At 35.0% G+C, this 15,791-nt stretch overlaps 2 protein-coding genes across 7 annotated transcripts; both read right to left on the reverse strand.

Annotated features, from left to right (window-relative positions):
* Positions 1-1,187: 1,187 nt before the first annotated feature.
* On the reverse strand, positions 1,188-10,197 carry LOC112522229 (pentatricopeptide repeat-containing protein At1g73400, mitochondrial-like). Of its 6 annotated transcripts, XR_003070141.1 has the most exons (5): positions 10,075-10,197; positions 5,879-7,610; positions 5,684-5,751; positions 1,663-2,947; positions 1,188-1,583 (listed from the first exon to the last, which is right to left on the reverse strand). XR_003070141.1 is itself a non-coding variant. In XM_025131331.1 (4 exons), exons 2-3 carry the CDS (start codon positions 7,518-7,520, stop codon positions 5,897-5,899), a joined length of 1,473 nt encoding a protein of 490 aa, XP_024987099.1. In that variant the 5' UTR covers positions 7,521-7,610; positions 10,075-10,197; the 3' UTR covers positions 5,699-5,751; positions 5,879-5,896. The 6 variants fall into 6 exon arrangements, 4 of the variants coding, with proteins under 4 accessions (XP_024987096.1, XP_024987099.1, XP_024987097.1 ...); XR_003070140.1 differs by having other exon boundaries at positions 5,684-7,610; XM_025131331.1 differs by lacking the exons at positions 1,188-1,583; positions 1,663-2,947 and having other exon boundaries at positions 5,699-5,751; positions 5,879-5,941; positions 6,093-7,610.
* On the reverse strand, positions 1,370-2,384 carry LOC112521734. The gene is made up of 4 exons (XM_025130732.1): positions 2,171-2,384; positions 1,663-2,067; positions 1,465-1,583; positions 1,370-1,378 (listed from the first exon to the last, which is right to left on the reverse strand). The coding sequence occupies exons 1-4, from the start codon at positions 2,382-2,384 to the stop codon at positions 1,370-1,372; spliced, it is 747 nt and encodes a 248-aa protein (XP_024986500.1).
* Positions 10,198-15,791: the final 5,594 nt, after the last annotated feature.

The raw sequence follows: 15,791 nt of genomic DNA on the forward strand, positions 1-15,791 counted from the left end.
GAAAAGTATGGAGAAATCAATTTGGTGGAAGCTGGAGTTCGTGGAATCGAGCTCGTGAAATCGATTTAGTGCAGGCAAGTACGAAGAAATCAACAACCATGGAAGATGGAGAAGAAATTTTAACCGAATCTGGGATCAAGTTCGAGCTCGTGGAAGCCGGAGTGTGGAATCGACTTGGAGTTCGTGGGAGACGGAGGCAGAATCAAGCTGATGGAGGCGATGGAGTTTACAAATTAGGTTTTGTATCTGATGTACAAGGGTAACATTGTAATCTCAAGATTTATCCCAAAAAAACTCAAGAATAGTCCCATGAAAACTCATTTTTGTCTCATGTTGTCCAACCTTATTTTTGTCCCATGGCATACCAAACATGGCACTATTTGTTTTTGTCCCGTCCCATCTCATCCCACCCAGTCTGTGTACCAAACGCACCCTTATGGTTTAAAGTTGATTTTGAAGTTTTTGAGTCAGAAAAGCAGATAATCCCCAATTGGAGTGTTTGTAACATCATAAAGGGATCTCATAAATTGTAGATGAACAAGGAGCATCTGATATTCGGTTACTCCTTTTTTTTGTACGAACAAAAGTATGCTTCATCTTTCACCTTTCCACCAAGTTCAATGGAAATCCGGAAGATGGAGACTAATGGTCGTTTTCATTCCTAGTGTTTTGATTCTCCTGTTATCCTCCTTCAGGACTACTCTTTAAGGCTTTTCAAAATTTAAACGTGCAAATTCAGATGTATATGTATACGCAAGTTGAGCTGATGTTTTTTTTTTTTTTGTAATTACAAAATAATTATATATCGCGTTATTATTTCACACATATAGTTTGTCGTATTAAACATTGGAATGTTAATTTAGCTTGAATAGTAGCATCTATAATTCAATAACAATTTTATTGTATTATAGAAGTGTACCTATGTAATACAAGGGTTGGGTTCCAGTGAGAAGTGTAAGAAAGAATCTCCAACCTTGGATGCATGTTAGGACGAGATGCACCGAGATACACCAGATCAATCCCCGTATCATGCGTGATTCACGGGTGGGTTTGAGATTAAAGTTGATCAAGGGTCCAAATTCCTTCTTATGCTTCTCATCTTAACTCTCTTTCTCACACGATCCTTCGTCTGTAATACAAATGAGTGTAAATTTCGGGTGCAGTTAATAGTGCTAGTGGTAAAAAAAAGTAGTACATGATATCATAGGATGATGTATAAATTTATACCATTTGATTTCTAGAATTCTTGATTTTCAAATAAGCTACAAACAGCAAAGAAATTTGAACAACTAGTTTGTATAAACTATGCAGGCCCAGATATCAACTCAACAAGAAAACAATTTTCCAACTTTTTAGCGCAAAAATCTTGTCAGAATGCCTTAAAATTGACACGAAACAGAACACTGTAAAGCAAGAATGTATTATAGGCAGGGAAATTGCAAATAACGGAAGAAAACCCTTCACCTTGATAAAGAGGGGAAGCAATGCTCCCTTTACTGATTCATAACTGAAAGTGTAAATTGCAGAAATAGGTGCTGAAGAAACAATATTGCTTGCAATTCCACAGTAAAGTCCTGATAAACCTGTAAACAAGATTACAAATTCAAAACCAGTTTTGATAGAAGTCCTTCAACAAAAACAAAGTAAAAGTGCACCAAATACCTCTTTCATGCAGAATTGATTTGCCCAAGTATTGAATAGATCTTTGGTCAGTACAGCAAGACTGAACGACAGTCTTAACTGTATCCATGGGATGCAGACACAGGCTGACAAATATACCAGCAAATGCTCCAGCAAAAGCATGCTCTTGCTTTGTGAGTCCATACTGTAGTTTATATGGTGTTAATGAAAAAATCTGCATGGCAGAACTTTCCTGCTTGACAACTTGCCTTTCTTGACCTTCTTTGATCTTACTTAACTCGTCCTCTTTCCCATGCTGCCATTCTAAGTAAGGACTCGTACCTAAACCTTGATACTTCATGTTGGAGTCAGGTTGAAGGTCAGAAGTTGGAACGATGGAGCCATTACCATCTGCCTCAACATCCTGTATAGGACGAAGAAGATACTCTGAGCAGAGACATAACACCTGTGCTTGTTTTCATCATATTGTTTGCATATTCCCGCGATGAAGATTCCTGAGTTTCAGCTAATCCAGTTTTTGTAGTCATACCGTCATCAAGCCTAGTCTTTTCTGGATTACTTCTTTCAACACTAGCTGTTTCTCTAGCATTAAAGCAGTAATCAGTTCTTTTCTTATCATGTTCAGTAGAGTTCACGTTATACGTTGGACTCGAAAGCTGTATGTTGCTCATCCATCCATATATATTTCGCAATTCATATATCATTACACTAGAATCCCCTTTCTCTTTGCAATATAGCATCATCTTACCATAAGCAGTAAGCAGGCAACTCTGACTCTCAATGCAACAATCAAAAAAAGAGTTTTTTGGCTACACATACAGAGTCCGAGTCTTTTTGCACATTCACTGTAGGTGAAACATGGCTATCGGCCTCTAAATTTACTGAGACATTCTGACCCTCAGAAGAAATAGACGCAATTATATTTCCTTCCTCGGCTGGATAATAAAATGTGTTCTCTTTCTGAAGGCTATCATTTTTCTGTGTTGATGTTGACTTATGACGTAAAACAAGAAGAGACGAAGAGGCAAAATTCCATAACTGGCCGGCTCCTGAAATGAGATCAGCCGTGCTTAGTATAATGATCTGGCTTCAGCTTGTTTAGCAGGGTGTTTGCCATTATCATGGGAGCTGGGAGCATAATCTTCTTGAGTAACATCCCAAAGTCAAAAGAAGCTCCTCCATGAGGATTATATCTATAATTGATGGAAGGTATATCATTTCTACAAGATTGAGCTCCCCCAGTCATTAGTGCGACATAAATCAAGAATTCCCTCTGAGAAGAAAGATTGTCGGTGGAGAAATGCAACTGCAGAACGAAATCATATCATCATAAATCTTATTGATATACACACACACACATATTTGTAGTTGGGAACACATTTACTTTGAATTAATTTCTTGAACAGAGAAAAATAGCAAAAAGAAAACTAATGTAATAAATAGCATCACGCAGCCCAGATTTGGTGAAAAGAAAGTTTTTCATTCATGACCTCTGAAGTTCACTAGCTCCAAAAACCTAAAATCAAGATTCCCTATTGCAGAATTTTCTCATATTTCTGTTTAATATATCAAGATGTTTCACGTGCACTTGCAATGAAGTTTCAAGGGAGGGTGTGTTTTGCATTTTTCCGAAATTTGACGAATGAAATCCCTGTTCTGTCTATTCATTTTATCTTTTCTGCTTACTCCTAAGTAATTGATGGGCAGCACTATGAGTTTTTTGTAATCTTGTCGTAATTTTCAAATGTTTGTTCCCCATAGACCTAGGATCACTCCCCTTATGACAATTTAACGGCAATAAACAACATTTAAGCCATAAGCCACTATCTCACCCATAAAAAAAGGCCAAAGCAACCACAGACTTAGCTAATTGGCTTGACCAAACAGTTGAAAAACAACGCAGAGCCCTTAAATTCAAATCCATGTATGTATTGCCCAATGAAATTACCAATTTTATGTCTCTGTAAGAAAGAATATATCCAAGCTCCCAATGGCTTCAATCCAAGAATAGAATCATATAATCAAGTTCATAATATATTTTATGTGATCAACTAAAAGCAAGTCAACCATAGGCAATACCAATATCACCAAAACCACTGAAAAAGCAATTGCAATGCTGAATAGATTGAAAATCACATCAAGTTAAAAGATACACCTAATCTTCTCTGTATTATGCTATAATTGTTTACAATAAATAGAGTTATTTGTGCTTTCTACTCTGTATTCATACTCCCATGAAAACTCACAAAGCATCGCAACAGTAGCCAATCGATTTCGAAAAGAAGCAATTCAATTCCATAAAAAATCTGCAATAATAAGTTAACAGCAATAGTCTACAGATCAAGCTACAGTCTACAGATCAATGAACCAAACACATCCTAAGTCAACACTTAACAGCTACAGTCTACTCATTTCAAGTTCGTGGAATCGAGTTCGTGAAATCGATTTGGTGGAAGCTGGAGTTCGTGGAATCGAGTTTGTGAAATCGATTTGGTGGAAGCTGGAGTTCGTGAAATCGACAACCATGGAAAGTATGGAGAAATCGATTTGGTGGAATCGAGTTCGTGAAATCGATTTGGTGGAATCGAGTTCGTGAAATCGATTTGGTGGAAGCTGGAGTTCGTGAAATTGACAACCACATAAAGTATGGAGAAATCGATTTGGTTATTTCGTGCAAAAAAGTATGGAGAAATCGACAACCACGGAAGATGAAGAAATTTTATCCGAATCTGGAACGTTCGTGCTCGTGGAAGCTGGAGCGTGGAATCGACTTGGAGTTCGTTGAAGATGGAGGCAAAATCAAGCTGATGGAGGCGAGGAGTTTATAATTAGGTTTTGTATCTGATGGAGTTTATAATAAGGGTAATATTGTAATCTCGATTTCTTCCCATGTTGTTCCACCTTTTTTGGTGGAACAGAAAAACTCAAGAACAGTCCCATGAAAACTCATTTTTGTCCCATGTTGTCCAACTTATTTTTGTCCCATGGCATGCCAAACATGACACTATTTCTTTTTGTATCGTCCAATCCCACCTAGTCTGCATACCAAACGCACCCTTATGGTTTAAAGTTGATTTTAAAGTTTTTGAGTCAGTAAGGCTGATAATCCCCAATTAGAGTGTTTGTAACATCATAAAGGGATCTCATAAATTGTAGATGAACAAGAAGCATCTGATATTCGGTTACTCTTTTTTTTTGTACGAACAAAAATATGCTTCATCTTTCACCTTTCCACCAAGTTCAATGGGAACCTGGAAGATGGAGACTAATGGTCGTTTTCCTTCCTAGTGTTTTGATTCTCTTGTTTCCCTCGTTCAAGACTACTCTTTAAGGCTTTTCAAAATTTAAACCTGCAAATTCAGATGATTATATATACAAGTTGAGCTGATGTTTTTTTGGTAATTACAAAATAATTATATATTGCGTTATTATTTCACGCATATAGTGTTGAATTAAACAGCGGAATGTTAATTTAGCTTGAATAGTAGCATCTATAATTCAATAACAATTTTATTGTATTATATAAGTGTACCTATGTAATACAAGGGTTGGGTTCCGGTGAGAAGTGTAAAAAAAGAATCTCCAACCTTGGATGCACGTTAGGATGAGATGCACCGAGATATACCAGATCAATCCCCATAGCATGCGTGATTCATGCATGGGTTTGAGATTAAAAGTGATCGAGGGTCCGGATTCCTTATGCTTCTCACCTTAACTCTCCTTCTCACACGATCCTTCGCTTGTAATACAAATGAGTGTAAAATTCGGGTGCCGTTAATAGTGCTGGTGGTGAAAAAAACTAGTACATGATATCATAGGATGATGCAACGTGTATAAATTTATACCATTTGATTTCAACAATTCTTGATTTTCAGATAAGCAACAAACAGCAAAGAAATTTGGACAACTAGTTTGTATAAATTATGCAGGCCCAGATATCAACTCAACAAGAAAACAATTTTCCAACTTTTTAGCGCAAAAATCTTGTCAGAATGCCATAAAATCGACATGAAACAGAACACTGTAAAGCGAGAAATGTTACCTCTTGAACAAGGAGCTGATCACTTCCCCCTTAAACTAACACTCTTCCTTTTCTGGTTTAACGCAAATCTACGAGCCATAACAGGATTGTARAATTTCCTCATGTGTTCAGACAGTCTATGAATAGCACGAAGATCACCTAYGCTTGAGAGTTGCATCAAGAAAKAATCRAATTTTTGATAAGGCAATTTCATACCTTTATTCAAGATTTCTTCTAAAAGAGCACAAGCATCCTCTGTTCTTTCACACCCAAAAAGCCCTTCAACCATTACACAATAAGAATCAGTATCACGAATACATCTCCTGGAATCCATCTCATGCCAAATCTCAAACGCCCCATTTGGATCATCCATCTTAAAGAACATCATTAGTAGCATGTTATAAGTTTGAACACTCGGCACACAACCAACCTCAATCATTTTCATGTACAGTTTAACTGCTTCTTGGYTATCTTTATGATCACAAAGAACCTTGAGAAAACAGTTATATGTGACGATATCAGGAGGGTAACCTTTGTTCCCCATATCTTCCAAGAATCTATAAGCAGCTTCAATTTTCCCAGCCAARCACATCCCTTCAATCATTTCTCTATAGGTTGAAACATCAGGRAGGCAACCACTAGAAACCATATCGTCCACAAGTTTAAAACATTCGTTCATTCTATTGCTACGTGCAAATGCAACAATCATGATGGAATATGTTTTAGCAGTGGGAGCAGACATGAGTGTACCCTTTGCTCTCATGAACTCCAAAAGCTCAGCAGCTTCTRAGAACATYCCAGATTTACAAAATGTATCTATAGCCGTATTATACGTGAAGTTTTCCGGGGTATGGCCCATTTCGATCATTTCATCAAGTATTTGCATACTCCTGGTGGGATTTCTCACCCTACACCACCCGAAAAACAAAATATTATAGGTGTTGGCATTGGGCTTGACTTTGTTCTTTAGCTTCATAAACATAGCTTCAGCATCTTCAACCAAACAAGACTTGCAAAAAGCATCTAATAACACATTAAGTGCATCGATCTCAGGCTGCATCTTTTTGAGTTTAACCTTCTTCTTCTTTGCAAACTTATGAAGATGAGACAAATGTTTATCCGCATATTGTCTCAAAATCTTCAACAATGCTTCAGTAGACACACTAACTTTGTCATTTCTCTTCATGTAATCCAAAAGATCGCAAACGATACGATATTGCTTTGCCTTATATTTTGTATTTGAAAGTATGTCAATCATCTCATTATATGCATGAGGTTCATGATTATAGTTTTCATGGTTCCCAGCCCATGTGAAAAACCTAAAAGCTAACTTCTCCTGAAACCTAAGGCTACCTAAAACCTCCATCACCAATGGTGTTGTCAATTGAACACCAGTTTGGCTAAGAGATCTCTCCATGTCACCATTTTCTGGGTTGTTAGGCTTACAATCTATAATAATATTGTACAAGTTCTCAGCAACACTGGAAATGGGAACACGGGCATTAGTTTTTTCATCTAACGAGTTATTATCAGAACTGTAGTCACCATCTTTTTCATACAATTCATCATCACCACTCAAAACTGAAACATGCCCACCAGGCGTTTGATCAAATGCATCACAATCACTTTTGAAACTATAAGAGTGAATCAATGCAAATTTACAATCAACCATTTGAGGGAACGAAGTGGGAAGTGAAACAGGACTAAATTTCAAAATGGGTGAATTGAAATAGCTACGATACAGAGGTATTAGTGAACTTACTGTTTGGGAGAGTTTATGATAATGAAAACTCGAAGAGTAGGATAAGAGTTTACGGCAACGGATTTGGCAAAAGAGATTTATATTAATCGGTGACATTTGAAAGAAACGAAGGCGGATCGATTAATCGATAAAAGTGGTCTTCAATACGCAACGAGAGTGTTGTTTCAACATCTTTGACTTCTGAGTCTGCCAAATACGAACCAAGAGATCAAATTAATAGCAAATATGTATCATATGTTTTGATTTTAAATTAACAACCGTTATACTGTATACATAAATATCACTTTTCTGGACTCTGATTCCAAGTGAGATAATCTAATTTTACCATTCATTGCTTCAAATACCTAAAACTTGTAAACTTGGAGTTATAACTTTCCGTTACAAATTAATTATTGCTTTTGTAACTATATTTAAGATAAACGTTTAACTCTTCAAGATGGATGATTGTAAATAAACAATGTCAAGTAAGTAAGGTTTGGTGCATAGACCGGATGGGAAAGGCAGAACTAGATAGGACTAACTGTCTCCCCTAGGTTTGGTATATGGCTCAGTAAGATGGACAGGACAAGACAAAACTGTTAAAATGATAAAGATTGCCCTAAATGTTGTTTGATATCAACCTGTTAAAATGAACAGGCCGGGAGACTAACTGTTGTTCAAAATGACAAGAAAATATCACCATACGGTAAGGTTCTCATTTATCATATCAAATTTTTTTATTAGAATTTCAACCAATAATATTGAAATCACACACACACACACATATGTAGACATAGGGACCTTCTTTTGAGAACCATCTAAAACCTTTGAGAACCTGCTCATGGGTTTGTGAAACAAAAAATTGACGTAAAAAAGTTTCACGTGTGAACCGAATACATATGAAACAAACAAGTTGTGAAACAAATAGATGCTAATTAGTACAATAATATTATACTTAAATGAAAAAAAATATATGTGAAACCTTAAGGTCGATGTTCTCACGATGTCACAAAATTTGTTGATGTTCTCACGATGTCACAAAATTTGTTGATGTTCTCACAATGTCACAAATTTTGGAGTTCTCAAATGATCAAGCCGCGATATATATATATGGTTCGATTTGTGCAGACTACTAGCCTTCAGAACTAAAGTTGCGTACTAAGGTAGAAATCACATATATGTGTGTGTGTATATATATATATATGCACAGATGTATACTAGGGCAGAACTAAATTGTAGTTAACTCTTAAGTTAGTAGAAGAAATCGATTTGGAAAAGAAAGCAAAGCTGTGTACTAGGGTTCCATTTGATAGAAGAAATCGATTTGGGCAGACTGCAGTTCGATTTAAGAAGAAATCGGTTTGGATGTAAACATAATCAGACCAAGTTGATAGAAGAAACTGTACCTTGGGATCTTTTTGGGCGTTGAGCAAGTGATCGATGGTCTGATTTTGTTCTGGGTGTCGAGATGTTGGGGAAGAAACAATAGGTATTTCTTCCCAAATTTTCATTCCGGAACATAAGAAATTGTCATTTTTGTTGTAGGATAAATGTGTCTTCGTCTAGATGATATGACGATAGAGATAGATATATTAGAGTTAGATTAGAAGTTAAATATCTCGTAGTTATCTCCTTGTAACTCATCCCTGTAAAAAGGTTTTATGATTAATGAGAATTACATATTCCTTCTCTCTATTCTATTGCTGTTCTTTTTCAGTTATTGTATAACAATTTTTATTTTCATTCGCATTTTTGTTTTATAAGAAGAAACCGGGTTGGATGTAAACGAAATCAAACATCCCTTAATTATATGAAAATTGTTTGATTTAATTTATTTTATTATTAACTAATCAAATAGATACAAGAAAAAAGCTCACAAAAATCTGACGACCTATCTTAGGGTTGTTTAGTAGTTGCTAAGTGGTTTAATGCAGAATGGTTAAGTAGTCAGAATGCTTTAGAGGATCTGTATGATATAATGAAGATGAAATATGGTTTTTTGGTAAATGTTCTGAATGGCCAATCTAAATGGCAACAAATTACCATTTTAACCCTAAATATGATTTAGTTCTGAATGAAATATAGTTGTTTAGCATATATCTGAATATAATACTTTTTTGCAAAATTACTAGTTAAAACAACATTTCATATTAATCAAAACAAGCATAACATTACTTGTTCAAGTTCTAGCATAAAGTTTGGACAATTACTAACCATAAGAAACCAATTACTATTCATATGAACCATAAGGAATAAACAATTGAACCATATCAACAACTAAAAGTATCAAAAATGAACCAAAATCAACAATGAATCATAAGGAACCAAGAGTAGCATATGCAACCATAAGCAACCAATTACTATTCATATGAACCATGAGAAATCAACAATGAACCATAAAATCAATTACTAAAAGTAGCTAAAAAGAAGAACCAAAATCATAGTAGCTAAAATTCAACAGTAGCTAAAATCAACAATGAACCCCCAAAAAAAATTTGAAGAACTGAAAATCAGAGTAGGTAAACAAGAGGGATCACGGTGAAAACCAAAATCACAGCTAATAGTAAAAAAAAGATTGATCATTGTAGCTACAATTGAGGAATCAAACTAAAGAACCAAAATCACAATACTGAAAACCCGTTAGCTAAAAAGAAGGGAAGAATCACAATACCTGAAATCAGTCAACTTGAGAGACAGAGGGAGACGACGGCGTCGGAGACGAAGGGAGACAACCAGCATGAGAGACGGAGGGAGACGACTGCGTCAGAGAGATCGATGCGTGGAACGGTGGGAGGAAACAAGGAAACGGCTGGGAGCTTATGCGTGAAGGGCAGATGTAAAAAAATGACCTGAATCATACAAAATCTAAGAGGTCGATTTCTTTTGCGAAACAGCCCTTATTTCTAGTCAGGAAATTTTTAAGAAAACCTAACGGATTTTCTTATTTTGAATAGTTTCAGTCTCTAAATTATATTTTTAGCGACTATTTTGGATTGTTTATAAAAATAATTTATTGACTTATTTCGATATGTTACCGGCATTAATCCATTTTAAGTGTTTGGATAAACAACTTATACCGGTGTCAAACCGGTAATAAGAAATTTTTGAAAAAGTTAAATCATTTTAACTTATAATAAATTGATAAACATTTTTGTAGAAAAGCATAAGTTATTTCAAATAAGCAAATCTCAAACACCCCCTTAAATGAGAAAACCATTAAATTTTATCATCTTGAATGATTAGTCTCTGAACTATTTTTCTAAATGAAAATTCCATTAAACTTTCATTTATTGATTGAAAACTCCATTAAACTTTTTCATTTTGATAGATTAAGTTTTTGAATATTATTTTAATAAATAAATCATTGTACTTTTAAAATGACCTGTATCATTTTAACCCAAAAAACTTACATTAATCGACTAGTAAAAAGTTCGATGATTTATTTATTTTGAAAAAAATTCATTGGTCTTAGTCGTTCAAAGTGTGAAAGTTTAATGGTTTTTCATTCAAAAAAATAGTTTTTGGACTAAACCATTCAAAATGAGAAAATTTGTTAGGTTTTTGAAGTTTTCCCTTTCAATTATTAAGTTCTTGAACTATTTTTTTAATAAAAAATCATTAAACTTTCTCATTTTAAATGATTAATTCCTTAACTATTTTTTTGAATGGAAAAATCAGTAAATTTTCTCATTTTGTATGATTAGGTCCTTAAATATTTTTTTTGTAATAAATAAATAATCGAACTTTTAAAAATTGGTTACCTACATCATTTTAAAAAAAAAAAAAAAAAAAAACTATTTGTAACCGACTAGAAAAGTCTCAAAGTAAAAAAAATCTAAATCAATTTTACTGTTTGCAAACCCCACGCCCCTCAAACCCCTTGCAAACAACATTATCACTCCCTCTCACCACTCCTTGTCGTCCTTTCATTGTCGTTCTTCGTATTAGCTATCACACTATTGGCCATGGTATCGATCTCCCTTTTTTTGATCTATTTTTATGATGATTACAAGAAGTTTTACTTTAAGATCTTTTTAGTCGGTTACAGGTTTTTTCTAGGTTAAAATAATGTAAGTAACCAATTTTTAGAAGTTCGATAGTTTATCTTATTAAAAAAATGTTCAGGGGCTTAATCATTCAAACGAGAAAGTTTAATGGTTTTTCATTTTAAATAAATAGTTCAGTGGCTTAACCATTCAAAATGAGTAACTATAATGGTTTTTTCATTCAAAAAAATAATTTAAGGATTTAATCATTCAAAATAAATAATTCGTCAGGTTTTTCTGAACTTTTCCCTAAGTAAAACTATAAAGTTTAATTAAAGGGATTAATGAAATGATTTAATAAAAAATAACTTATATGCATAAATTGGGTGTTTTCATCGATAGAGTTAAACATATTATGATCAATTCAGTTTATACGAGTCTTTGTTTCTTACTAGTTCGATACATTTTATTTGGTTGTTTATTATATCCTTCAACTTTAAGACTTGAGATTATGTAAGACTAAGGGTTTTTTGTGAGATCCGTAAGACAAATTCTCAACCTTTGGATTAGATCTACAATCTGAACATTCATAATCACATTTTGCCACGAGACTTCTCAATAATCACAAAATTGTCACCGTACAACTTTAGACCATTAGATCATTAGCTTATAAAGTTTATCAATGAACATAAATTGGTCTTACGGGTCTCACGAAAAACCTTTAGTCTCACGTGAACCCAACCCTCAATTTTAATGTGCTATAAATCACTAAAGAAACATTATTCATGTGTGTACTACGAGAAGTTAACATACGTTGCATCAATCAAGAACAAACTTGTAGCAACATGGCCAATATTGTATTATCTGTATAGGTCGCAACATAAATAATGTTCTCGAGGAAGATCACAAAGACGGTCTTCTCATAGACAAAACCATTGACATGCTTCACACACAAGGGTAGGGTGTAAAGGAGTCGAGTAACAGGTTATTCGAGTTCGACTTGAAAAAATAATATCAAGCTGGAGCTCAATTAACTTTTTTAAACTTAGGCTCAAGCTTGAGCTCGTATACTTTTTCGATGTTTGAGCTAAAGCTTGATGTTCGTTTGTGAGCTTGAATTTGAGATTGATTAACTGGTTTATTTACTCAAACTTGGTGATTTTTATATTTTGATTATATAATTTGTAAACGTATAAATATGTTTGGCTCAGAAAATATGTATGCTCGAATGGCTCGGCTTGGTTTGACTCGACGCATAATGTTTAATCGAGTTTTCGAACGAGTCGAGTCGAACATTGGTATTATGGAACTCGACTCGTTAAGTTAAGCAAGATTTATTTTGTGTCGAAGATCGACTCAAGCTCGATATTGAGAATCTCGAACACGACTTGTTTACCCCCTATAGAAGGGTGATGTCAAACATAAATCATTTGTTATATGATTGTTTTAGCTGTGTTTTTTCGTCATCTTTTTTTAGTTTTGGCTTTGTTAATTTTTCGCTTTTTGTTGTTGTCTAAGGATCTTGTTTTTGTTACATGGGAATAAAATTATGTGAACTCCATGTTGGATGTCTTTTACGATGATAATGTTTCTATTTTTATTTGTAAATTATAAATTTCGTTCATTGGTAATATTTAAATTACAATTTAGCTATTTAAACGAAACAATTGCATAAATGTTATCGTGGTTTTACTTTTTATTACGGAATGGATCCCTTGTTCTAACATCATTAACCTTAAGACTTGTTAATTTTTTTTTTTTTTGAAAGGCAAAAGGAAGGACAAGGAAGAGAGCTCCGGCAAGGCCATCACCCTCACCAAGCCAACCACTATATTAAAACAAAAACAAATCTAGCAAGAAGCTAGATACAAGAAAATACAACGCAACCAAAAATATGAGGGGCAAAAAGACGGAACCAAGACATCCCCTTACAAAACCAAAGTAAAAAAGAAAACCTATCCCAAACAGACGGGAGGACAAAAACAAAGAGACTAAATAAAATAGGGAGAGGAAGACCAAACTTCCCAATTAAGATGAAATTTACGATTTCTGTTTCCCATCCAAAGCTTCGAGATATTTTGAACACAAGGGAATGGATCTTCACCTTTTTTCTTGGTTTTCACCTCATCCTCAGCATAAATAATTTCGTTCCGCCACTTCCAAAGATGCCAAAGAGCCACAGCGCATACTGATAAAAAAAAATATATCAACCTTGCGAAGAGATCCTACTTGTTTGATCAGCATTTTAAAATCAGCCACCGATGAAAGTCGTGGAGCTTTAAGATCCCACCAAGCCCAAATTTTTCTCCAAAGAATGCTTGCCACCGAACAAGAAAAGAAACAGTGATCCATTGTTTCGACACCTTTTTCACACAAGATGCACTCTAAAGACTGTAACTGAATCCCTCTCTTAGATAGATTAAATCTTACGGGAATAGCCTCTTTAAGAAAACGCCAAATGAAAATGTTTACCTTCTTCGGAATTAAGGGGCTCCAAAGACAAGGATCGTTGCTTTCACCATTCGAATCAGCTAGCTCTTGGATTAACTTTGACATGTGTTTTACCGTGAAAATCCCTCTTTTGTGCCAATTCCAAGACCACACATCCTCGCCCGAAGTATTAAAATGCGTTTGAGAGAGTTGCCTTTTTAAAGCTAGAAGATCATCTAAGCTTCTTCCTCTAACCGTTGTATTCCAGTTCCAAGTACCAGACCAAGAACCATTAACATAGGTCCATCTATCTTTGAAGACAGCGTTTTTATCCCTTTCTAAAGCATAAAGTCTAGGGAATATATCTTTCAGATTTGACCCTTGACCTATGCTTGCGTCTTTCCAAAAGAGAGAGTTAGACTCTTTAGCAATCTGTTTTGTAAACGAGTGAATGACATTCTGACTTTCCACTGTCACATTTCTGCAAGTGTTGACAATAGAAGCCCAAACACTATTTCCAGCCAAAGGCCTATTAGAAAAGAGACCACCACCCTAGCCATAAAATTCAGAAATTACATCCTTCCATATGGCATTAGAACTAGATAGGAACYTCCRGACCCATTTTGCTAACAAAGCATCATTTTTTATTTTTAAACAGACAACTCCCAAACCACCTTTTGACTTTGAGCACAAAATTTTCTCCCAAGCGACCCAATGCATTTTTTTTCCTCCTCCTTATGTCCCCAAAAAAATCTTCTTCTTATAGATTCCAAGTTGTTGATAACTGACTTGGGCGCTTTGAAGAGAGAGAAGTAGAACAGCGGAAGGGATGTCCCCAAAAAAATCTTCTTCTTAAGACTTGTTAAATTAAGGTCCCCTCCCTCTCCTTCTCCGCCTCGACGACCATCCTTACGTCTGTCGTCTCTCTAATCTCCTCTCTCACACCACCACCAACCCTTTTTTTCTTTGGTTTCCTCCCCCCACTTCGCTGGATAATAATCATTTGTCTCAAAATGACACGTCTCATTCATGTGCCACCAATGAAATTAAGACATATAAGATTTTTATTTATTTTAATTTTTATTTAATCGATGTTCACTTTCTTTCTCTACTTGTATGATTTGTAGATATGAATGAAACGTTAAAATTTAGGACAAGTGATGGAGTTGAACCACCAAGCTCAATTATCTTCGACAACAATGGTTTATTTAAACGTAATTTTTAAGATTTATTTGACCATTGTAAACATTTTTATGGAGGAGGAAACCAACAACAAAACTCTTCAAGTCGTGGGTTTGCGGAATCTAATTCTTCTTCTAGTGGTCATCGACAAAGTCATTAAGAATTGATGACTAATTTAATGAACGAGGTTTTAAATGAATCAAGTAAAAAGTCGATATGATAACGATTTGGGTGAACTAAATATGTATGTGCATACTAACTTTATGGCCGCATTCCCCGCAAATGATGTCGAATATTTTGAAAATTTTGATTTATTAGATTTTTATAAACAAAAATAACCTCAATTCCCGATTTTGGTGTGCATCGCACATGATGTACTAACAATCCAAGCTAGTACCGTAGATTTGGAGTCTGCTTTTTCTCTTAGTGGCATGATCATTTCCATACGTCGGACAAAACTAAGCCCCGGGTCCGTGGAGTGTTGCATCTGCTTGAAGGATTATTTGGATAACGTTGGTAGGATTCAACACACGACATCGTTAGAGATGGAGATTGAAGCGGTGGAAGAAAATCCGAAATAAAATGAAATCTCCATGGGACTAAGCACGCCACCAACTACCAATACCGACAACACTTACTCACAATATGACGATGATGAGGAACTCGACATTGATGACCTTGATGACCAAGAGGCTATTAGAAGAATTCAATACCGAAACTCTTCAAATCAATCCGACATTGGATATCTATGAAGATTGATGAGTAAATGTATTTTCAAATAATTTTATAA

Source organism: Cynara cardunculus (genome assembly GCF_001531365.2).
Source record: "Cynara cardunculus var. scolymus isolate 2C chromosome LG 11, CcrdV1, whole genome shotgun sequence".
Taxonomy (NCBI): domain Eukaryota; kingdom Viridiplantae; phylum Streptophyta; class Magnoliopsida; order Asterales; family Asteraceae; genus Cynara; species Cynara cardunculus.